This window comes from Phoxinus phoxinus (genome assembly GCF_949152265.1).
Source record: "Phoxinus phoxinus genome assembly, chromosome: 13".
NCBI classification, from domain to species: domain Eukaryota; kingdom Metazoa; phylum Chordata; class Actinopteri; order Cypriniformes; family Leuciscidae; genus Phoxinus; species Phoxinus phoxinus.
Genome location: NC_136888.1, coordinates 20709713 through 20736633, shown reverse-complemented (window position 1 = coordinate 20736633; position 26921 = coordinate 20709713). Strand labels below are relative to the sequence as shown.

General features: G+C 37.0%; 1 protein-coding gene across 1 annotated transcript; it reads right to left on the bottom strand.

The window, feature by feature from the left end:
• Positions 1-187: 187 nt before the first annotated feature.
• On the bottom strand, positions 188-25853 carry clic4 (chloride intracellular channel 4). Its single transcript, XM_079631979.1, has 6 exons — positions 25279-25853; positions 7173-7282; positions 4632-4757; positions 4423-4529; positions 2361-2542; positions 188-2199 (listed from the first exon to the last, which is right to left on the bottom strand). Exons 1-6 carry the CDS (start codon positions 25345-25347, stop codon positions 2035-2037), a joined length of 759 nt encoding a protein of 252 aa, XP_079488105.1. The 5' UTR covers positions 25348-25853; the 3' UTR covers positions 188-2034.
• Between the last annotated feature and the right edge of the window lie 1068 nt (positions 25854-26921).

Sequence of the window (26921 nt, the reverse complement as noted above, 5' to 3'; positions counted from 1 at the left end):
TATTCTTAGAATTCCCCCTACCCCAATGAGCAATGGCTAAATTTAATTATAAATCCATTCTAAAAAGGTTTTATATCTGTACTGCTACAAAAACGTGTGGATATCATATTGGAAAGAAGGACAGAAATGGAAATGGCAGAAATCTGTTGTGAAAGTGATATACTAAAATAATTCATACTCCAAATTTGTCATAGCTGCCAGCAGTTTATTTAATGAGAGTGCGATGGCATATGGAAAACATGCAGTATTTTCATAGTTAATGTCAAACCTGTTCCTTGCACGCACACACACACACACACAGGCCCAATCAGAAACCTACAAAGAGCAACGTTTTAACATTCAGTTACTCAAGAGAGATATGGGCTGAATAGTATAGAGGGAGCATCTCTCGCTCAAAAATAAAAAAAATAAAAATAACCTGCACATTGCGGATTCCTTTAAATGCACAAAGCTGAAAACCGATTTTAAAAAGGAGGCCCTGATCCAACTTTCTAATAACGTGCCAATGATCTCCTGTAAAGAACTCAAAGTGAAAGGGGGGCAGGCTGGAAAAAGAATCGCTACGTTTTTACGCAACCATCCACTTCATTGATGGATCGGCATAAGCAGAGGAGTGGAAAAAGGAAACAAGCCCCCCTACAACACAATCTTCCTGTTTTTTGTTTCCACAGGGCAGCAACTCCATATTCCAACCACATGTTTTCTTTTTTGCTACCCTGAGGAAATCTATAAGGCCAGAAGTGTCATTACAAGTATCATTCTATTACATTCAGTTCATGAATGTATAAAAGTTGCATGTTAATCTCCGAAAACCCAAAACAGTATATACAATTATCTATCACAAATAGAATTGAAAAAAACATATGGCAACCAATTTCTTTCATTATTATCTTTCTCCAAATCAGAAACCAAAATCAAGTTGTGCACTCAACATTGTTTCAACATAAAAAGTAGTTTTTTACACTGGGCCTTTAATCAAACTTGATAGACTAATATGGTAAGACTATAAAGCCATTTTTCGGTCTATATGGCCATCCTTCATAGCACCACATGATAAAAACAATTCATCTTCTTTAAATGAGATGCCCCTTGTAAACCATTTTTTTGCTACTATTCAAATTGTTAAGGACACTTCAAGTGAAGTAGTTCTACTACACAGGCATTTCCCTTCATGCGTTTCGTGCCATGGGATGCAGTTATGATGGCGCGGCACTCTTAACATTAAATAAAGAATCTAGAGTGAATAAGGCAGATCTATAGAATCTCTTCATGCATCTATAGTCTCTGTTAAAGAGGCGTTTCTTTCATCAAAAGGCCACAGGTGCTACGAATTTACTACATGTTATGAAAGGTGCCATTTCTGCAAAAAACTGATGACTAATGTATATGATATGAACTTCATATTTGAGTGTTGAACTTTGATATCAACATAAGTCAATATGCACTTCATTTAAAACATCAGTAAAGCGTCTTTTGAGACTTCGGTCGGTGTGTTCAGCGGGCTACACTGCTCTCTAAAACTCTCTGAAAATAAACACTGGAGCTTTCAACACTGTTCAAATGCATTTAGATACAAACAAAACAAAAATCCTTTATAACTCTTCACGTTGCAAGCTTAGAAAAAGCATTGTTTTCATATTTTAAATCCATAATAAAACAAAAGGCTGGTGAACCCACTCAGTTATCGCTACATAGTGTGGGTGAGAGGAATAGATATGCGTGAGCCACGTGCTCACACGCTGTTAGCCATCGATACACCGACAGTATCTGGCATTTTCTGCTTTAACACTTAAACTAGGACAAAAAAAAAAAAAAAAAGTAACGTGTGATAACAGCCTTTCGGCCACACCGAAAATGTATGATATGTCCTAAAGAGCTGTAACGGAGGAGGGAGAAATCATGCATTGGGTATTTACTCTAAATAAAAGAGAAGGAAAAAAGAAGTCCATAGCTTGTTTTTTTTCCTCTTTCTCGTGTGATGGAAATTAAACAGTCCAGGGGAGCAGGGAGGGGAGTGAAGGAGATTTTGAGCCATTATTTGACAAGCCGTTTTGCTACGTCAGCGTAGGCGATCTCGATCTCCTTGTCGCTGGGACATGTGTTGGTGAACTCCTCACGCTTGTAGGCATCGTTCAGGTATCTCCAGATGCCCGTCATGTCTTTAGGGATCTCAAAGCCTCTGTACTTCTTTGCCACCACCTGCAAACCGAAAGAGAGAAAATTAACTGGTAAATCATTCTGCTCAGTTCGTCATGTATTATGGCACATAATAATCATATTAAAATATCATTTGAAGCACAAAACATTATTGTGAAATTCTCTTAAATCTGAGGCAGAGGTTGACCTGTTCGAATGGTTACCTTAACGATGTGGAGTTTGGGCAGCAGGTTGCAGTCAGCCAGAGTCATCTCTTCACCGTCTAGGAACCTGCGCACAGAGGCCTTCACCTCCTCCATGCTGTTGTGGTCGATCTCATCCGGTAGAGGAGAGCACAGGTACTCATCCAACTTCTGCAAGGTCTTCAGCAGTCCCCTTTCCAATGCTATATGTCGTCAACAACAATTAAGAGATGGTTAAGAACTTCTTTTTTTTACTTGCAGTGTTAATGCAGTGTTAATGCCAAAAGACGTCTAATAGAGGTCCAAACACAGCCCTGACGTCTAGGATAAACGAGGCAAAATTTGGGCTGTCAGTGAAAATTTTATAGATGTCCAACCATAGCCCAAGAATAGACGCACAGGCTACGTGAAACATGTCAAAGAAATTAAAACAAACACCTTGTAATCACTGTTGACTTTGCTTACATGATATATCATACATCTCGCAAGTAATTTTGGCAAAAATGACATGTAACCAAATTCAAGGTTATTTTGGCCAGAAGTGGGTTACTCATAGCCGACTATATCGGGTCTAGAGTTAACCTAGACGGTGAAATTATGGCTATTGCTTGCTGGGTTGTAACATGTATTGTGATTAATAAAAAAATAAATTTAATCATATAAATCAAAGTTCCTCTGATTTTCACCTTACAGACAGACAGCCACTTTAAAGCTTTATTTGTGTCTGTTTTTCCAATTTGCAAAGACACAACAAAAATTTCCCAATTCACAGTAAATTTAACTAATTCACTCAATTTAATGACAGAGCATCGTGTTATCTAAAAAAAAGTTTAAGAAATAAAATAAAAACAAAACTATCATCAACTACACACGGAAGATAAAAAAGGTAAGTTTTCTCGAAAAAATACATCATCTTGCAATGCCTCAGAGTAGACAAATTACAAAATTAATCTTTGTATAATAAAAATAATAAGTGCTGTCAAATCGATTAATCGCGATTCTAAAATAAATATAATGTTTATATAATGTGTGTATATATAACATATGTATGTGTGCGTGTCTGTGTATATATTATATAATATTAAATATATACATACATATTATATCATATTAAATATATACATACACATACATATATTATATAAACACAAACTTTTATTTCAGAATCGATTAATCAATTTTACAGCACTAAATATAACATAATATAATTTAGTTCACAAAATTATATATATATAAAAAAGATGAATACAGTGATCTGCCCTCTAGAGGGAGAAAGTTCCAAAAGAGAATTGCAGAGTTTGGTTGCACTTCTGCTTAGCTGCCAAATAAGGGCATTATTACGATCCAGTGAAAGCTGATCCTGACACTTCACATACACATATCAGCAGGCCACTGTAACATGTTACCTGTTAAGCTCTAAACCTTCAAAAGTGACAAACTAAATGCAAACTAAAATGCTACGGCATGTTCTGCTCTCCACGAGAGGTCTCCAAGCAAATTCTCCTTTAGACAGCGCTGTCTGCTAGCACTGAAACAATGTTGACAGACTCCAGCTGGAATAGAGAGGCTGTTATCACCCACAGTCAACATTTCATAAGGGTGGAGACTCTTGAAGTTAGTTTATGTTCAGGGTCACTGCCAAACTGTTATTGAGCCGAAGAGTCTTTGAGATTGTGCGACATTACGCCAAGGCAAATTCCTAGTATATTTATCATTATGACAACAGTTCTACACCTTCTGATAAAGGTGCAGTCGCTATTACTTTGACCAAAACTCAGTTTCATGTTAACAGTGTTTACTCTGGAAGTTGACCTAACTATCAAATTGTGGCCCTGCCTACAGCACTAAAGTATGTAAATGAGTCACTGGATCCAAGCCCTGCGTTATCTAAACTAGAGACAACACTGTTTACATGCACAACATAAGACAAGGCAACCATAACCAGGTCTAATCTATTAAACTGGAGCAATAGAAAGAATTTGTGTGGTTAAACTGAGCTTATCAAATGTGTGATCATTTCACTGAACAATGTACATTTGTTTGTTTGTTTAGAGGTGAGAGAGAGTGAAATCTTTATGGTTACCCTCGTTGGCATCAGGTTTGGAGTTCTTGATGAAGGCAGAGAACTTGGCAAATATATCCATCCCTGCAGTGTTGGATTCTGGGTGTCTGGCACCAAGTTTAGAGTACCTGAGTGTACAAACACACATAAAAGTTTAAGTCAAATAAAACATTTTGACAGGGTGTTGACAGATGCAACACTTAAATACACAAACGCACTCTTTCACTAACTTTGGAGGGCAGAGGACGTCCTCTAGGAACTCTTCGATCTTGTTGACATCGGTCTTGACCTCTCCATTATAGGTGATGAAGGGAGGGTGGGTCCCTGGGGCCAGATTCTGCAGATCAGCTGGTTTTCTACAACAAAGAAAAACATAAGTGCAACATTAATATGGCTACGTTCACACTGTCAGTTTGCCCCATTGCCCCACTGAAACACAACTTACAGTAGCATCTCGAATTCTGTCTGTATGAACGTGCAACGGTAGTAAATCTCGTATTATCTTACCAGTAACCATAGCAACGTCCATAAAACTGAAAAGTTATCACTTTTGATATGTCAAACGTCCAATCAAGCCCCCGAGTTCATCCGTCAAATCTTCATTAACTACCAGCAGCTTTTATATCTTGGTGGAGAGCGGAACATTTGAATCCCGAGTAGAACACAGAACTGACTGGAGCAGCTCCAGTGGAGAACAGTGACTGAAAATAACCGTACTATGAGTGAATGTAACTGTATTAAGGACTCAAATACAGAACTGACAACCGTTTTCAGTTGCTGTGTGAACGTGGCCTATGAGTCTACTTCTCATATTGATGAAATTATTAGTTTTCATACTCTTCAACACATCTCAACAAGTATGTTCAATCTATAAACCCTACACAACTTTGCTCAAACAAATGTGACATGAGACCAAAGCCATGGGAACTGTAGAAATGTTTTAGTATTTAACTGTAACAGGAGGTCAGCATGGCAGAACCCAAGGACATTTATTGAATTGTTTTTCTTGAAGGTGATAAGATGCCCTCAGGGGCTGCACACAGTTCGGACAATACAGGGGTTTTCCAGAGCACTCACAGCCCAACACACACTTCGCTTTGTATAAAACTAGTATTGATAAATAATACTAAACCTACCCCTAAAAAAAAGAAACTTTCTACATGAATCGTTTCAAACGAGGAAGTCGTCCCCTGATATCCACAAATGGAGACTATGAAATATGAAAACACTCGAGGGTTCAGGAACAGAGGGGGGTTATGTCCCATGAGGCCTTGAAGGCAGGAACACTCTGATCTTACTAACTACAACAACAGGAAATGACCTCACACCTCTGGCATGAGCACAAGGAGCACCCTATCCCTCGTGTTGGCACAAAGGAAAGGGTAAGAGAGAAGAGCAAACCAGCAGCTCGAAAGAAAGCCAAATTTCCATGTGCATTATCAAAAACGGTTGTTAAGAAAAGTGCTGAGCATTGTACCCTACACACATTATATAATTAGTAAGTAATAGAGATGCACCGATTACAATTTTCTAGGCCGATTTCAGATTCAGTTTGACCTGCCGATACCGATTTTACCCGTTTCCGATGTGATTTTTTTCTAACCACTTTACAGCACACACAAATACTTATTTTCTATTTTTCCTTTAATAGAACATTTTGCATAGAACATTTTTTTTTAACAGATAATCGTTTTTAACAGCTATAAAACAGAACTATATAAATTACTCTTCGTGTGGGAAGTTAAAAGTGAATTAAAAAGTGAATTAAAAAATTTTTTAATGAGTTGTTTAAATGAATAAAAGTTCTATAAATATTTTTGAGTCTTTTCTGACATAGCCTACTCCAGTTCTTGTTAAAACACAATAGACGTGCATTTTGTGCACTTTTTGTTTGAAATCATATTCATTTTGTCCATCAAAAGTGTGCTTTCACTTTAATTTGAGCGTGAGCAGCACAACAAAAATAGACTCTGTGCCGAAACCCCATGAATATGCAAAACAGCCCCGCCTCCACTCAATCACAGCTCAGAGATCCACTAGGTCAACTTACTGAGGTAAACGCTGCACAATGGTATCGCTCTTTACAACATCAAAAACATAACAGTGATTAATATGATTAGCCTTTTGCTTGACTACGTTATTATCAAACAGCTAATAATGTGTTACTAATATTACACAAACCATGTTCCTGTTCACCATCTCAGAGTCAGACAGCTGCCTTCTAACAATCAGTGTCCTTAGAAACACTCAGAACATCAGTGGAAAAAGGCATATAGTTCATCATAACATCGTAATATACATCATACACCCGCTATATTGCTAAATGTACCCGATTTTTCATATCAACAGAAAAGTATACAGGGATAACCTGGCTTCTCTTGAGACTCCACTGCTTCAGAGCGGTCATAGTTAATGATATTCTAAAGCCCGCCGGCACGTTGACGTGACTAGTTACAAAGTAGTTTGTGATGTAAGAAACACCAGTGATTTCAAAACATGTTTTTGAGACCGTCTTTAGACCACTGCAGTTTTAAAGAGAAAATACTCAGCAATGGTATTGACTTATGAATTGGACTTTACTCACAATATCAGACCACACATACACACACACACACACTATCTAAAAGGGGAAATAAAAACATTTAATGATCTACTTTATTTTATAAATCTTTTTTTTTTTAATGAAGACAACACTGTTTATCCCAATGGAAGATTTAAGTCACTTTTGGGGAAACTACAAACTAAGTTCTACAAACTACAAAAACACACACCTCTTAAGGTCCACAGTGGTGACATTGAAGACCACACCCTTTAGCCACAGGATCATGAAGAGACGCTGAGAAAATGGACAATTGCCGATACTCTCTCCATCACTGCCCGCCTGAAAGAGAAAGAAAAATGTGTTAGTCTGACTTCAGAAAAGCATATGAAATAAATCAAAACTGTCATTATTCCAATGAGTTGCTCCAAATTTCAGCAGTGGACATTTTGCAATCACAGGGTCATTATTGTACATCAGATTATAGCCAGACAGAACAACTAGCCTAAACCACAACAAGAAATATATTTTAACCATTAAACAATCAGCTCCATGTTACTGAGATTTATTTGACAGGAAGACTCAGCTTCCAACACACAAAACCTACATTAAGAGAAGGCAAGCTGACCCCTGACTCAAAACATGTTGTCCTTTTCCAGAATAAAAAAAACAGCTTTAACCCAGTGGATGTCGAGAGCTACAACATTCTAACATGGTGGCCTTTCAATACCAAAGAGACCTTCCAAAACCTTCAAAGTCCTGAACATGTGCAGACAAACTGAACTGTATACAGTGGGGAGATCAAGTATTTGATACACTGCCGATTTTTGCAGGTTTTCCCACTTACAAAGCATGTAGAAGTCTGTCATTTTTATCATAGGTACTCTTCAACTGTGAGTGACTTTTCTGATGTATCAAATACTTATGTCATGCAATAAAATGCAAATTAATTATTTAAAAATCATACAATGTGATGTATTTTTGTTTTAGATTCTGTCTCTCACAGTTGAAGTGTACCTATGGTCTAATATAATCTAATATTCCTCCTGCGCTGCTGTCAGCGTTTAAAGACAAGAAAAAAAAGAATTATCACTCACTACTCTTTAACTAAATAACTTTTGTAAAATTCATAAGGATTAATGTATAGGGTCCTATGATTTCGGCAATGCGGAAAACGCGGACGGAATCCAGTCATAAAAACAGAATTTACTGTATAATGCGGATTGTCATGGAATTTGTCAAAATTTTGATGAATAAATAAAAAGTAGGTCATTCATTCATTCGTTTACTTTATTTCTGCACCTGAAAACTGTTAAACCTACCTAAAAAGCACTGTTTATGTCATGTGTATCTTTGTTTTGTGGGCCTTCTGAATGTTAAATGGGTCCAATCCATGTTCATTAGAAATTGTTTGATGATGCAGCAATTAACTAGCTAGTAACTTAATGCATGTTTATTTTATTTTTACTCTGCTGATTTAAAACATGACCAAAACACTATCTATTTTAATGACAAAAGTTAAAATAGAGAGCAAGTGACAAATATTGGTCAATAATTGTTAGTTAAAATCTGTAACCCCCCAAAAACCTTAGCGGTGCATCCCTAATACAGCATATTTATCCTGAGAGCAAAAATGTCCAATAACAGAGATCCTGTCCAATACTGAGAACAGAATTTGACTGCTCCTGTGATTTTATGTGAGGCTGTCCTATTATGTTTTGTGTTTCTTTATTTTCTAATGAGGGAAATGAGTGGCATTTAAAAAAATATATAAAGCATGGTTTAACGCATGGTTTACATGAAGCATATGAAGGAATTCTTTAGCAATGTATTTACTGGCATTTATCATGCCAATACATCTAAACCTCAAATATTCAGATAACGTGTGAACATTTTTAAAGACATGAATTCCACAGTGGAGATATCACCAAAGGAGCCCACCCTCCTCCACATCTCTCAGCTGAATACCACACTACGTGTGAACTCAAACACACAACAGACCTTCGTGTTTTCTTTCCATCTCTCCATTAGTCCTCCGCCAATCTCCAGAAACTAGATGCTGAAGCACACAGGAACATCTCTATGCTCTGAATCATATGCAATTCAGATTCAGCTAACTATACAATGAGCTAACAGTGAGTCTGACCTGACTTGAGAGAGAAAGAGGTACCAAAATGTCTTGATCTGCCTCATATGGAGAATTTTAAGGCATCATGGGTGCTCAACACAAAGACCATTCCAAAATAACCATTACAATAATATTGTAAAAATATTAATACAATTAAAAATAACTGTTTTCTATTTATATTCTTAAATGTAATTTATTCCTCAAATTGGTAAAGCAGAATTTTCAGCAGCCATTACTCGGCTGCTTGATCCTTATTATTTTGTACCATTATAGCCCTAAATATTTTACTGTCAATTTTGATTAATTAAATTAATTTTTTCTTGCTGAATAAAAGTATTAATTTCTTTATAAATATACACACATACAGTATACACACACTGACCCCAAACTTTGGACGTTAGTGTATATCCTTCATGGACTGGGCAATTATCTCAGAATTTATTGCAACAAGATATAAATTATTCAGTAACAAAGGGATTTCTAAAAATATTTGAAATAATTTTTTGTAATGCGCTCTTTATCAAAAATTGCTTGCTGTATACATTTATGCTTTTCTATAATGCCTGTATAAAAATCAATTGAGTCGAGTTTCCTGTGCATTTCATGTAAGGTGTTACTAATCAGTCATGTATGAGTTTTTAATTACAGTTAGGATGCTGCCTCATGAGGTAGTAGGCAGAGAGCAAGGTTTTGGAACAGACTGGGAGTAACGATTAGCTAGATGAAATCACCACCATTTATTGAATGAAAACCCATTCTGTAACATTTCAGGAAGGCATTACGCAATCATAAATAGTCTGTTCTGGATTCTAGCACGTTCTCAGCTCAATAAGCCACACAGAGCAGCACTGATATGAATCAGCTTTTATTCTTCAGTAGTGTATTGTTGTTAGCTCTCTTGTTATCTGGTTTTGCATGTTGAAAAGAATCCAGCAGTCCAATAAACAACAGAATACTTTGTTCTAGAGAGTTCTCTCTCTCTCTCTTTCATTCTTCCTCAATCTCTCTCCCGTCCAGACACCCTGCTGGTATCTCTTGTTCATACACTTTCGCTCTCTGTGTGGTGAACAAAAGCTTTACTTCTGTTCAGTACTCATTGTGGCAGGTCCTTCTCCTGTGGACTCATTTTGAGCAGTTTGTTTAGTTAAAAACAGGCAGGTAATAACGCCCCTTTCACATACATTAATTAGCTCACATACTCAAAACAAACCCTGCCATTCCCAAAAATTTTTTTTTTGAATGGCTTTTAAGTAGAGGTCTCTACTTAACGCCAAGGTCATGGGTTCGTTTCCCAGGGAAAGCAAGAACTGATAAGAATGTAAATGTGTACTTGAAATGCAATGTAAGTCGCTTTGGATAAAAGTGTCTGCCAAATGCATAAGTGTAAATGTAAACCAATGAAAGATGCTTTGAGAGGGAACAGGAAGAGTATGTCTCATAGGGACAGGACAACGGTTTCCATAGAGACACACAAATGTTCGGTCTGTCCTGTTGAGTTCAGTCTATTAGGGCTGACAATTGGCTATATAAAACAACCTGTTACACAAACTCACAGCTAAAAATGGCAACACAAAAAATTTGGGTTATGAAGAAAAACATTAAAATCAAAGCTTATTTGCTGTGTGTGTCTAAAAGTGCAATCCTGAATGCATATAAATTTGTAGAACAAGGGTTTTCAATCTTTTAGATGCCACGGACCCCCATATGAGATCATCCTCATGTGAGGGACCCCATCCTAAAATTTAAAAGGTAGCTATAAACAACACATTAATATTATAAATCTAAAGATTAGTTTCTATTAAAGTTACAATATTATATATTTTTCTACCATAGTAATACAGTTAAAAGTATTATTTATTTGTATAGATTAATAACTAATGTAAAAAAAAAGTATTTATTAAATCAGATTTTATATATATATATATATATATATATATATATATATATATATATATATATATATATATATATATATATATATATATATATATATCTATATATACACACACACAGTATATATATATATATACACATACACACACACATCAAAACAGAACAGTAAGTTAATATTTTTGTGGAAAGTTAAAACAATTTTCAGGATGAATGGAAGGTTCGAAAGAACAGCATTTGGGCTATTTGAACTAGAAATCATTTTATTATATTATCTATTTATTTTAAAATGTCTCTGATGTCACTTTTGATCAATTTAATGCATCCTTGACAAATAAAAGTATTAATTAAAAAAACAAAATGTTGATAGTGTATACAAACATTTTAAAGAAGAAGATTAATATTATAATTATATTATATATATATATATATATATATATATATATATATATGACTTCCTGTTCTCTAGATATCACAGATAAAATATCAAAGGAATCCTGTGTGACTGATCGTTCGTGATTGGGAATGACAGAAGAAACAGAAAAAAACAAAACATCTTAAGTGATTTCTTGTCTGCAAACATGAGAATATTACAGAGCCTGAGATCATTATGGCTCTGTCTGTTTATTTAAAGACAAAACCATTAGAATAAATGACTAAATCAGAAATGGTTTATCACAGAGGCCACAAACAGGCTAGTGTTGGTTCAATCAGTTTTCTTGTTGCAGTACCAGTAATGGCCTGCAGGTCACCACAGCTGTGGTTTCCCCAGGGTGTGTTCTCTACTCATCTGCTCCATTCATCACAACAGAGAGCAAACAGACTTTCCTCACACAAAGAGGTTTAATAACAAGACCAATTGTTGGTATTAATGAGGGACGTAGAGAGAGAAAAAAATCACTCAAAAGGATGTCAGCCATTGATGCTTTTCAATCCAATTTCATAAAAAATAAGCATATTAACTAACTACAACAAACCCTTCATATATAGTAAAGCAACAAGACAAGACAAAAAGCATGAACAAAAGAGAGCAACAGGTGGGCTTTCACAAACTTGAGGATTCTCTCCCGTTTACTTGTAAAACCCCATCCTGTCTTAATATTTCCCCCTTTTTTTACACTCTTCCTCTTCTCTCTCACCTCCCTTTCTGCAAGGCCTCTGAGGATGGTGGGGAGGGGAGCAGAATATATTCCAGAAATGTCTGGCATGGGCTGTTGTAAGAGGGTTTTGTTTAGGTTTTGCGATGTCGACTGAGGGCAAGCATTTCCTCTGAGACAGCTGCTCACTCATCCAATCTTTATTCAAACACATTCTATTTTACTAAAATAAGCAACAGTCAGCTACACAACACACTACTCACACCTCAAGACACGGGGACGTCTGTGCTGCATGTTTTTAATCTGTAGGTTTTGAACAGAACTGACGTTGTTCCCTTAAAATCGGAATGGTCCAAATGACCTTTGAAAGAGGCACATGGTCAAAAATGAACAGCAGCAGTGTGTTTGCATCTCTGTTTTCCATAGATGTTGCCCTCATACACATCTCTCCATTCAAGGAGGTCTAGCTCACTCTCTGATCCATATGGATGCCTCTCCAAACACAAACAGAGCCCTTTTGTTCAACACCTCTTAAAAACACATTGGGTGCATCCAAAAGAAAAGAGGGAAAAAAACAGATGGCAGTCTGATGACGTAAAAAGACAGACTGTTTACCTTATATGGCAACACCGAAATCTCTAAAACAAAGCTTATAAAAAACTTTTTTTTTAAATCAAATTAATAAATAAACCAATTAAAGACAGATAATAAAAGACTATTGCTTTTCTGTTTTAAACTTTGCTGATGACGTTTGACGTTTGACGTTTAACAAACTGTCCCATTCAGTGAATCGTTTTAAAACACTGAATGTTTAGAATGATGTCAGAATTGTAGTAAAGAGGTTTTTCTGGTTAATTAAAACAAATAATTAGTACATTTAATAAAAATATACACATAGGCTACTACTGTTAAAAAGTTGAAAAAAATGTATTTATAAGTTGGAAAATGTCCAATAAGCTGCCTGCATTAATTTGATTAAAAAAAAAGAAGAAGAAGAATATTGTGGATAAATTTGTTTAAAAAACAGCATTTATTTATTATACTAGTCTTAAATCCCCATTTCTCAGGTCTCATTAAAAGGTATCTACAGGTAGATATAGGTTTTCAGCTATATCACCCAAAATCATCACTGCTAATATGCTTTCAGTTGCATTATGCCACATTCTCTCACAGCTAAATGCTAAGTATTTCTTAATCAACTGTGCAACACTGTCAGGGACATATGAAGGTTTTGAACTTCCTAAGCACACATAGCTACAGCTGTCCAGTGGAGACAGTGAGTCATGGTGCAGTAGCTGGCAAGTGTGTCATCGTCTCCATCTGATCTGCGTTCTCTGTGAGTGATCTCATCTCTTCCAGCACAGCTCTAAAGACGTCACAGAGGGCAACTCAATCTGAATGCATGAAGGTGGAGTCTCTCTCTTTACTATATTAGTGAAGACACTGCATAGACTTTCACTAATCAAACCCCTAGACCTTAGCCTGACTACGTCAGACTTCCTACTTCCGCTAATTTCATTTCGCTCCTGTAGTCAGTCTGAGATAGCAGCCTATCTTTCAGTTCTCCAGCGGCCTTCGGACGGCCGGGCCAATCAACGAACAGAAGGCGGGCTGAGAGCCGTGATGTAGACGCTAAGCGCCATATTTTACATAGTAGGTTAGAGAAATCGAAAACCGAAACAACCGCGGAAATGGGAAACGAGACACGGGATGCAATTCGCTCTGTTATGGAGAACATTCCGGGGTCATTTACAGCCATGTTCACTCCGGTATTTCGCTCGCATCATCATGTGTTTACAGCAGGTTTACAGTGGAAGTTCGATCATAGATTTGAGTTTGATGCATGATGTCTGTGGTTCGATGCGGCTGTACAGGCGCATAACATGCGTCATAACTAAACTTATCTGATTGGCTTACGGGTAACCAATGATTTTAAACTTCAGACAAGCGCCCCCTAGCGAGAGAGAAAACACTTCTCCATTATGCCATTCCAGACTCTGCCTACGAAGCAAAGTGAAGTAGCAGAGTCTGGTATTACCAGGCTACCTAGACCTACCCGTCACAGAAAAGTGCAAAACACTAGATTTAAATAAAAACTTGTTTTGGCCAATTTATAAGCCTTTTTAACCAGTGAGGACCAGTAAAATGTGCTCACTAGTCGGTTTTCATAATATTACACTATATAAGTGAAACATTTGGCCCTCACAAGAATAGCTAAACCTCTACACACTCACTCACACACACACACACACACACACATTTCTGTCATGTGGGAATCTCATAGTGTGACCTAACAAGGGAGGCTGAAATAGAGGGCAGGAGTGGGTGCTGCGTGTGTGTGTGTGTGTGTGTGTGTGTGTGTGTGTGTGTGTGGAGGTGGGGCCAAGGGGAAGTGCCCAGGAGACTAAATTTAGAACTCTAAACAGCCAAACTCTTCACAATCACAATGTGCTCATTCTCCAGCCCTGTGCACAATCTGACCATGGTGTTACCTTATAAGGAAGGAAAGAAAAAGGGAAGGAGAAAGAGAGAAAAATAAGACATACAGAGTGAAAGAAGGATTTCCAATTACAGAGAAAAAGATTGAGACATTCATTTTCCAAAATGACGTTCACATCAGGAAATCTATGATTTCATTTACTGATATATGGGTGGTATTGGGACCCCTTTTGGGTGGGAAGAAAGTCATGCTCTCTTACAAAGTTGCTGCTATTTAGACTCCTGGGGGGGGACAAAAATATTAAGAATTTTAACATTGTGAAATAATAAATGTTTAAGCACCAAAAGAGTGAGAATGATTTCTTAAGGATCATGTGACACTGAAGACTGGAGTAATGGCTAAAAAATATTTAATATAGGCTACTTATTTTAAATTGTAATATTTTTTCAAAAATCAATATATTGTGAAACGCAACATTACCTACCCCGTTCACGTGATAGTCTAACAAAATCACATATGTGCAGAGGTACAGCCAACTTTCAACTGACAAAATTGTCTGTGGTCATCAGCAGCATCTAACTTACAACTCTTAAAACATTCACTCTAATTGGTCTCGGAAATATTTATTCAAAAAGCTCAGTTTCAACTGAACATTCGAAAGTGGGAAAGATACATAGATATCCAAATGAAAAAAAAAAAAAATAATAATATATATATTAGGCATTTGAATTCTACATGTTTCCAGATTCCATGCAGGCCTCCCGTATGCTACGAAGTCTGTGCAAACATTCCCAAAACATTCCTCCTAACAAAAAAGCAGACCCAGACTGATGACTCAAAGCCACGCTCCCAGCCTGTCACCAACAGCACACACACACACACACGGACACATGCAGAGTCTCGCCTGACCTACACCACTGGTTACACAGTGTTGCACCAGCTGAATAAACAAGTGTTTTTCAAATGAACAAAAACATGGAGATCACTTTCTTTAGGAGAAGAGAGACAATCAGCTGTGAGATCTGACAAGACTAAATGCATGCAAATCAATGCCAGAATCCAAAATGAGCTTACAGGCTAAAATTACCCCATTCAGAGTCAAATCCCTCCTGCCAGAAGAACTTGGTGAAATTTGCCTACATTTACCATTTAAAATAAAATTCAAATACTGGTGATGTTACAGGAGTCATACTCTGCAGTGACATCCAATGTCATTATGGCACAGGACATCCACACAATCCTGTTCAAGGCCTGTGAGGAAATCAGAGCCAGGCGGTGCTGACACGGATTTATATGCTACTGATCTCACAGGCATATGCCTGTTACACATGGTGGCAAAAGGCTGTCACACACCAACACAAAGTTACCTCAACTAAGAGTGTGTGAGTGTGTGTGTGTACCATGAAAAAAAAAATGAATGAGTAAAACATCTATTCTATATCTCACTGTGTTCTTACACTTACCGGTGTCTGCAGCGTGATGCTGCTCCACATAAACTCCATCTCTACATCTGCTCTGAGTTTGGGTCACTTTAACACAAATCTTCCCATACTTGTAACCGAGACAGGCACAAATATTAGTACTGTATTTTTTTTTTTATCTAACTTTTTATCAGAAAAACCACAATGACTTTTCTTCCCTAAACTGTGCAGCCCTATTACTAGGTACACCGAAATCTTGCTTCCTGATACGATATTATAATAAACCCTTTAATATTTAAATATTCAAGTCACTATGTGAATATTTTATATGGTTTAAATACATTATATTTAATATACATCCACTAAGTTTCCTGTTTAATTTGACTTGAGCATTTCCCAGTAACTACGTATTTTACAACAATCATCTGTTAAATACAAACCTCCTAGTGTACTCTGACTCGCATATTCTTTCTGCTCCAATAAAGGAGTGACCGACATGACAAACTTTTCATTGGTTTGAAAATAAAGGACATGCCCACACAGAACCAAGGGGACACAATGGAGCTCCAAACAAACGGATGAAACTTCATCATGAAGGCTCACTATCCTGAGATGACTGCAATGCAGCCGTCTGTTAACGTGACTGGCTGAAGGACAAAAAAGAGAGAGAGAAAAGAGGGGGTGAAATATTTGAGCCAGTATTTCGGCCTTCAGACTGTTCAGTAAGGACAGATCTCATGCAGTGAAAGCATTTGACTCTGGTGCAACTGGAGCCCTAAAGGCCAAGAATGTGTCCATGTCTGTCTGCTCTAATAGTCCCGTATCATTGTGAGAACACCCGAAACCACACAAACTTTCTCCGATCAGAAAACAGACACGCTGGGGTTCTCACCAATCTTTTGGAGCATTTAAATGTCTGTATTTATATAAGTTCCCATCTTGGCAGCTGATAAAAGACTGAATTGCATATTTAACTATCAGAAAAAGACTGACCACTAGTTCGGTTTAAAAATGGAAGGTGAGATGAAAGGACACTCTGAGCTGTCCCATAATCCTCCTCTAAAACGCTTGAGGTTTCGACAGACATGTCACGGTCTACAGCACAGCAGATCGGAGCCTATGAACTCCTCATGAATATCAAAAAAATGTTAAACAAAATATTTCACAAGTAAGACTCAGCATATCCTGTTTATTGTCTAAGGAGCAATGGTTCCTTTAAAAACGCATACGAAGCTATAAACATAAGAACAAACTATGTCATTGAATTCATAAGCAGTGATTAAACTATAACTCTGCAGGGAACATCGCTAACATCAGCTCAAACAAAAATCAAACCAGAGGCAAAACACACTGAAGTCATCTGACTCCACATGCAGCCTAAACAATAATTAATCTAAAGAGCCAATCAAAGCAGAGCAAGGGTTACTGTGGTTGCATCATCAGCACCTGGACTGGGTAAAGCACCTGAGTGACAGTGTCCTTCTGCAAAGTAAACATCACCAGTGTCACATGGTGATCTGGCTCATTTTCCAGAGCGATCAACTCCATGTGCACACTGAGTAGAGGATTGGGTAGATCATAAATTATTATAAATTGTAAAAAATGTGAATGAAACTCACACTGCTTATTTAAAAATGCTAGGGGGTTGTTGGTGGTTGCTTAATGGGGTGTGTTCACACTTAGCATGTTTGGTTCGATTAAAACAAACTCTGGTGCGATTGCTCTGTTAGTGCGTTTCAATTGAATAAGTGTGAACGCTGCCATCTGTACCCTGGTGCGCACCAAACAAGTGGACCAAAACCCTTGAAAATATGCTTCCACAAACTCTGGTGCGGTAGGGCGTTTTTACACTGGGCACGTTTGCTGTGGTCTGAGTCCAATCGCGATTGTTCCCGGCACCCACAAGGGTTGGTTTGGATTCACACTCCACTCGATTCTATCGAACCCTGGTGCATTTGCACTAGGGCTGCAACAACGAATCGATAAAATCGATAAAAATCGATAATTAAAATAGTTGGCAACGAATTTCATTATCGATTCGTTGTGTCGCGCGACACGGAGATGTAAAAAAATTATTGTGCGTATATTCTGTGCTATTGTTAAGCCCCACAAAAGGGACAAAAACATTCTAAAGCACCATAAAGTGCATATAGTGCATAAAATCATATAGTGCCATTGTCGTGCACTATATGATAAGTGCTCTGAAGCCATTATATAATATAATGTGAGATAGAAATTAATATTTAAGTGATTAAATTCAAGATCACGTACACTTTTTCCCTCCGCTGCGGCTGTCAGTCATTCTCCATTCAGCATCAAACAGCGCGTCGCGTTCGGTACGACGGTCAACACGATGAAAAACTCTCTCCAAGATGATTCAATGTTACTATAATTATACTTGATCTGTAGATAAAGGTCTATGGTTTTGCATTAAACAACTTTATCTTGCTGGACTTTATTGCTGCATGTTACTTTCTACCGGGTTTCTCTCAACACTGGAGTAGAGTCAGAGCACTAACTGTTCTTCACGCGCACAGTAACTGACATTTAAAACTGTTAAAAGAAAATGCTCAATAAACTATTGCATAGATAGATAGATACTGTATAATACACTACGCATCAATATGTCTTTCCTTTGTGATTTGAACTTTTCAATCCGGACTCGAAACGCTGCGCGCTGTGACTCGTGTTGCTTCAAGCGCATCATTCTGCGCTCGCGATGCGCATAAGCGCTTTGTGCCGCACTGTATTGGGGCCTTTCATATCATAATACAGCGACGCAATGAACGATTATTAATAGCCTTTCTAGTTCTGTACTATCCATCATGTTGCTGCCTCATTAAACCGATGTGCTATACATTTAAAACATGTCTCAATTTTATAGTAGCCTAGGCTATAAAATAATTAATCTTTTTGATTTTTGTTATCTTGTTTTTCATGAATGTATTTTACAACAATACAAAGAGCAATGTGTAACGTTTTACCAAATTTAGTGTTACACTTATTCTAATATTTGTTCCTCACTAAATGTTTTTTCATGTTCAGATTTAATACAATTATTGTGCACTTGTGATTTTTCTAGACTAAATTGTATGCTTAATTATCCACTATTCTAGTTTATAATAGCATATGGTCTTTTTTTTTTAATGAAGTTGTCTGTATTAAGTAGATTGTGTTTAACACACAAAATAGTGATTATCAGTTCAACACACATAGTTATAGAAATTCTACTTGATTTAAAAAAAAACTGCCCTGGTATCGGATTGGTATCGGTCGATACTCAGAATTTTTTGTATCGGATCGGATCGGTTCTGAAAAAATGGTATCGGTGCATCCCTATCAAGGAGCGACCTGTTTGTGCACTTTCTGAAGATTTTTTTGCACTGTGAATTTGCACTGTCAGTTCTGTTTTTGAATAAAGGGTTGGGAATGAATGCTTTTTTAAATTATTATTTTATCCGATTAATCGATTAATCAAAAAAAAAATTATCGACAGATTAATCGATTATTAAAATAATCGTTAGTTGCAGCCCTAATTTGCACACAACTTACTTTATCACAAACGTGCACGGAACATGATAGAAAACATAACGCTGGTAAATATAAATATATTGTGCAATTTATTTATTTGGTGCAGCAGAGTAAACACTTGGGTTTACTGAATGTGTGTCATATGAAGGCGGCTTTCTGCTGCATGCAAACTGAATCTTTAGAGGATATTTTATTTTTGCCCTGATTGCACGTGATATGCACGAATACACTGCAGACACACTCTCGCTTGTATCCATCATCAACACCATCATCCCTTAGGCCTACATGCGTTTTATTGAACTAAATACATCGTAATCGGCTGCAACGCATGTGCAGGTTACTTTTCTTCCTAAACAAGTGCACACCCGAGTCCATGTTGCTTTCACATTCACGCAAATCCCGGCACAGTTTGAGTGCAACCTCGGTGCGCTCCCATGCAGGTCCGCATGACCGCGTTTCCATGGTGACGCGTAATTGCTTGTCACGTGACACACCGCAGCAGCAACAGCGCTGAATGAATGATGATCTGCTTTTATGACATTTTTCCTTTTTTATTCAGAATATTCACAAATGTGTTAGCTATGGCATGAAATATCTGATATTCCGATTGTCAAATACATGCAAGTGGAAGTATATTGTTGTTTAAACACCTTTATAACGATCGCGTTAGTTGAGCTGTATGCGCGATGGGCGCCGCAGTGTTAGTTTGTGCCGCAGACACAGTTCAGAGAATCGGATCTGTTGGATTTACAACCTCTATATTTACAACACGTGAATTCATCCACTTCTCCCGAAATACTTAAAAGTAAGTGGCTGGTGAACTGGGAATAGAATAGAGTAAACACTGAAGTTACTTACACAATGTGTATCTGATATGAATAAAAAGTGTCGAATTATAATGGAAAGGATTATTATTACCTCTTCCATAGACATCAGTGTGTAACATATACATATATATATATATATAAAAACAACGGAAAACAAAAACAACGAACAATTTCGTTATTTGTGCATTTGTTATTTATTGTTAAAGCAGAGCTGCAGTAAAAGGTTTGATTTGTATTTTTTTTTGGTAATTTATGTTAATGTTGACTTGTTCTTAAAAATAAAACTATACTTTCCACATTTTTTTGTATTATGATCTTTTTATTTTTCTGAGAAATGCTTGGTTTTTTACTGAACCCCGTAGTCATATCGTATTGTATCGATATCGAGATATCTGGCATGAAAATCAAGATATGAAATTTTGTCCATATCGTTCAGCCCTAATATGAATGCAAAATGAACCAAAGATATGTAAACAAACCAAGAACGGGTAGTGATGTTACAAACCGCGACCCTAAAAAGGACAGAATGCTCAAGCATACCCGTTATTGCCATCACAGTTCGGTAAAGGCATCAGAACGACATTTCCTCGCAGCAAATCTTCGTTTGTATGCGTGATGGAGGAATTCCTGCCGCTGTTTTGACTCCTTTACACATTTTTTAAGCTCTTCACATGAGTTGGATGTTCGGTAAGTTCCGTCTTGAAATATATGCCATAAAAGCCAACCAATCAGGTTGTGAACATATTCCTAATGCCTTTAGGTTCGGTGTTAAAAATACCACTATAAACGCTAAGCAGACCAGGACAATGGCTGCATCTAAATATCCTGCTCTAAATATCCGTAATTTACCACACTTCTAGATGTTGAAGTCTGACATCTGATCTGATAACCATGAGATCTGCAAATCCTTCTGCCGTCCAAGGCTTCATTACTGCTGCATCATACTCTAGAGGTCACATCAATTTAATAGACACTGATCCCATTAAACCTCTGAGGCTGATCTCTAAATCTCAAATTAGAAAACACTAGGATACTAAACTAACCAACCAACTAAAAGAAAGACGAAGAATTCTAAACCAGTAAGTACTGATCAGATTCAGCCACACAAGAAGTCTGTTCAGAGCCCTTTTGAAACGCTTTGTATTCTGCAGTGTGCTTTAATGGCGACCAAAGCAAAAATCTGAACATGCACATGGTAAAGATGACCAGCAGGTGCAGCTGTACAGAGGGAGGGAGGAAGGGAGGGAGATGACTGCATTATCAGCTGCTAGCAGGGGCAAGGTTTGCCTGGTGTCTATGGCAACAAAGGGGCTGGTCCTGCTGTGATGTTGTGCAGGAAGAAAAGGTGGAACAAAGATGCATTACATACATGCGGTTAATTATGAATGAGGGACATAAAACGACAGAAAGGGAGGGAAAGAGGTCATCGTTATCTATCTATTGCAGTGTGTGTGCACTTTCAAACAAATAAAACTAAACTCTCTTTACCCAGGAGCTATAGAAACAAAACACACACACTATAAGTATCGCTGTAGCTCATCTGATATCAGCAGACTCGGTCACTGCTGAAAGAGGGAGACCTGCCGTCTCTCTTCATGCTGTTCCATATCAAAGCCACAACAGCAGAATTGTTTTAGCACTGCTCATGTGCTAATTTTGGATGCTGATTTCCTGTCACGATCACTGAACTGAACTGCAGTAGGAAACACTCCTGTGTGGTTAAGCTGTCTAAATACATGACCAGCAGTGATGGACAATTTCCTGAAAACCCCATTCATAAAATCGCATTATCAGACCAATATAAAGCACTTAATACAGTATAATGACATCACAACAATATATTGAAGAATATTAAAAGGGCATTAGGAAGAGAAAAAGACGGTCAATTTATATTTAAAAATATGATAATATTAATAAAAACTGTTATTAAAAATAAAATACTATAAAATACAAATTAAAAAAAAAACTGCAGTTTTGTGACTTAAAAAAAAAAGCCCTCTGAAATAAGAATGACCCTATATATTATTTTTAAAAAGTGCCCCTATTATGCTATTTTCATTTTATTATGTTTTGGAGGTCTCCTACAACAGGTTTACATGCATCAAAGGTTTCATTTTCTTATAATATACATTGCACATCACCACATTTTTCAATGATTCTCAAACGACTCATTGAATGAATTGGTCTCTTTAAATCCCTCCTTTCCGCGAACTACTCCGCTCTGATTGGCCAGACAGCTCAGTCTGTTGTGATTGGTCTACTGCTTACAGCGCTTGTTGGAAGCTAAACGCGTATTACCATAACTGAACTTCAGCTCAGGAGGGTTCCTCAGTGATTGTACACACTGTAAAGACAGTAACGATGACGTTGATTTTACCACATCAATCCAAACAAGAGTCTGTTGATGATACATTGGAAGAACTAGTTATTCAACCCGAACCTCCATGGCAATGACGACATGGAGCAGGAAGTTTCTCAGTGATACGCTAATCAGTTTGAGGTACATTATGAGATGTTGCAGCTGTAATTCCTCACCATCAGCATTAACAATTGTATGTACATCAACAAACCGATGCGTTTTTCTCATTTATTGCGGTGCACATGCAGGAACTGTATCTGTATCAATAACAGCGCATACGTTAGCTGAGCACTAACATGAATGAATGACTAATGAAACAAAGTTTGCTAAAGAAATCTGCATTAATCCAAAATTTTAGGTAATAGTGGGCCAATAATGCGAGTTAGCTGAAACCGTACACAATATAAAACACAAAACTAAGTATTTTGAACACTCGGTAGAAAATGTTTACATCAATATATTCACACTTGCAGGTTCGGATTCTGAGGAGCAAACTGGTCCAACTAAACTGGGTACTGACCCATCTTTCACAAGCAAGTGTTTTGCAAATCCAGCGCTGAACTACTGAGATTTGAGAAGCAGTCGGACTCATCAGTAAAATGACGTGTTTGGAGGCAGGACAAGTTGTTTGTGGCAGACAACGTACAAAATACAGGAATTATGCAGATGTCTTATCTAGTGACATAGAACCGTAAAGCAGTGGGATTTGAATTACAGATTATTCATTTAATCAATCCTTTCTTTTGGGAGACAATAACTTTATTTATCGCGCACTTTTGACTTTACAACTTTGCAGAACATTTACATTCGCAAATAGCTATATTACACACTGCATGAAACGGAATATTCGAAAAACCATAATAGGGGCACTTTAATGGTGTTATTGAAACACATTAATTAAAACAAACAAAACAAAATAAACATTTAAGAAATATATACGGTAGTGTTTTATGTTTTTAAAAAAAACATGATTATTAAAAAAATATATTTTAAATAGTAATAGGCTTTTGGATTTGTCTCACTCAGGATATTTGGATTTGTTTCAATAGGAAATATGCAAATGCAGTAAAGAAAACTCAACTCCACTTCTCAGATTTCATGTAGGGTCTTAATCTGTTAGAAAATAAAGCCTATATTTAAAATATGAGTCTGTTCTAATGTCTTGCAGGGTCACTTCACAACTTCTCGAAAAGAGCTGACCTATATAAGTGTCTTCTATTGTGACAAATTGCTGCAATTTTCATTGAATTATTAATTACAGTCCATTTAATACAGTAGGGGCATCCTTTAATTAAAGCCTCGGGAATCATAAACTTCAGGTCAGCGTTTTCAAGACTGAAATCCAAAGTCCTTAGCTTCAATGCACTAGTAGTTTAGTAACCATGCGGTTTAGAGGAAAGCTTGTCTCGCACAATTCCAAACAGACATCAGACCCCAAACATCCAGTTAGGAGCCCCCTCCTCTTTCTATAAATCCCTCCCCTCCTCCACTTCCCTTCTCTCCCTACTTTCAGTTTTTCAGGAGTTTTCCCGCTCTGCCGGGCAGAAGGCCTTCGGAGGGAGAGAAAAGAAGAGAAAAGCAAGGGAAAGAAAGAGGACAGCAGGGTTTCCTGCAGTGGAGAGGAATTCGAATAATTCCAGTTTGATTACTCAGATCCAGAGGAGGACTGGATTCTTTCTATTCAGTTTATATTGGAACTAATGTCTTGAGAAGCAAACCAACGAGAAATAGATCCTAACACCATCTCTAGTTACATTAAACAGATCTGACTGATTCCTGTGTGGAGTTAAAATATGACACTTATGAAGGCAAAACAATGTTGAAGTAGATAAAGAAAGGCGAGTTTTACGAGTTCCATTCAAAGGGTTTCACATACAAACACAATGCCCTTACTTAACAGACATATCTTGAACTATAGCACAGCATTTGGGCTCTTTTGGCTCTGTTTAATGCAAGTCTGGGTTACTCTGTATCCTGTACCGGACGGATTTCCTGCAGTCGGGATTAGGAACTGCAGATGTGCATTGTTTCTCATTCAACCTCTCCTCAAACCCACGTGCTTTGTGCGTTTAGCTGAAGGAGAAAACTCCTAGCCCTTTATTTTTTATCACATATAATCACATACATATCATATGAAAGAAACGTCACAAAGTCCGATAGTGAGCTGAGTGATATTGAGAAAACGCCTCCACCCATTTAACATTCACATGGACACAGTGTCATCATGCAGTAGCCTAACGTTACTGTAAAACACAATGGCTGAATCATATTTCTGACATCGTTTTGGATATATTACGGGTTAGGGTTTGTGAATAAAAAAAAAACTAAATGTATTCACAGAATTATGATTCAAATTATAACAGAAGAATGTGGGTTTGGAAGGTGTACGTTAACGTTAAAGCTTAACGTTAGAGACTGACAGTCTCCCCATTCACTTTCAACGCTTCTTTTTCATATAACGTTAATGAAAGTAAAAGGCAACAAAGGGTATCGTTCAGCCTAGTATCTCGTTTGTATCCACAAAAGAAAGTAATTTGGGTGAGTAAATAATGACAAAAATGTATTTATTTTTTTGGGTACACTATCCCTTTAATCTCTAACGTTACTTAAATGATTGGAGTTTCTTCATCAGACTCTTGTCTTACCTTCACAAAAAGCTCGATGACGGCTTCGTTATCCCCCTTCACACCGTTTTGAGGTACCGAGAGAGACATCCCGAACTTCTGCCTTTATACGGACACGTTCACAACAACAAACCTCGATTTCTTCACCTTGGCACAAAAAGTTTTCCTTTCACGCCTCCCTCTTTCTCGAACAGAGTTTTTCGAACAGAAATATCACTTTGTGTCTTTTCCAAGCGCAACCGAAATACAGAGAGTCCGATTAAATCAAGTAATGAGCTTTTTACGAGATTCTACTAACGTTACCTAGAAACACATCACTGAGAAAACCCGACAGAGTCCGCTATGTCTCCTCCTCAACTGCTCTCTCAGGATGGCGACGAGGAGGGGAAAAAAAATCAACGGGAGTATTTAAGGCGGTGATGTCATGCGCAGTGGACTGAACGGGCGCGAGCCGAATCGGTACCGTGCCGCGTGCACAAGAACTAAAGCTTAGCTTCCTGGATGTTTTTTCTGCTAAATTATATAGAAAAATCATCTGACTTTTATTTTAATTCTCATATATTGTTACAGAGAAAGCTTTTAACAGCATATATAACAGAAAAGTAAATACATTTCTGGTAACGAGTTTAACTATATGGCAGCCTATATTTAATTTAAAAATTAATTGTTTAATATGGTATTTTGGCAGAAACTGTGTAACGTGTATTTCTTGGTTATTATTTTGTATTCTTCCCCTCGAGTCGAATCTTTTGTCCGCTTATCCGTTACCTTTTACAATTTCAATATAGGTAGCGACAATTAAAGTAATCAGTGACGTGTTCATTAAAAACTTGCCTGAAATCACCGAAAACTGAGCCACACCGCATCTGATCACTGGATTTACAGAAATCATTTCAGTGTTTTCTCAACATTGCAACATTGCATAACCTATCTAATCAGCATCGGGCTACTTTAATTATTATTTGAGTCATCACTCAGTGAGTCATTTAATTACTTTCTATGGGAGGATTTGTATTTCAAACATTAAATGTACAATTTCACATCGACAGGCAAAGCAGGGATTCCCCAACTTCTTTGCCCTAATATATGTAAGCCCTTAGATTTTAAGTTAAGTTAATCAATGATAAAAAGAAGTAAATAATAATAATAACATGTTCACGGTTCTCTGATGTCAGTTAATTGTCACAAGACATGCAGGTAAAAACTTTTTTTTGTGTGTAAATGTTTTTATTTTACATTTATTTTCATTTTTAATTCTTGATTTAATTACTAATAGCTTTCCATTCAAATCACGAACCCCAGTGTGTGAAACCCTGACCAATGTTGCTAACAAAGAATGGAATATATTTTCATTCGCTTTGTATTTTTATATCAATGGTATAAGATTATCCCATTCAAATCAATGTGATAAACGAGGTTAAAAGTTATCAAAAAGTAGTCAGAATACACTACTTAAAATGAGTAATCTAGATTAATAACTAATTTTTTTTTTTGTCATGTAATTTGGAATCAGCAACTGACAACAATGTGTAAGTAATCTACCCCGCACTGTGTGTGTATAAATGTATACATAACATAACTTCCAAATTTCAAATAAAAATATTATCATTAAGAACATTTATTTGGAGAAAATGACAACTGGTCAAAATAACAACACAAATATA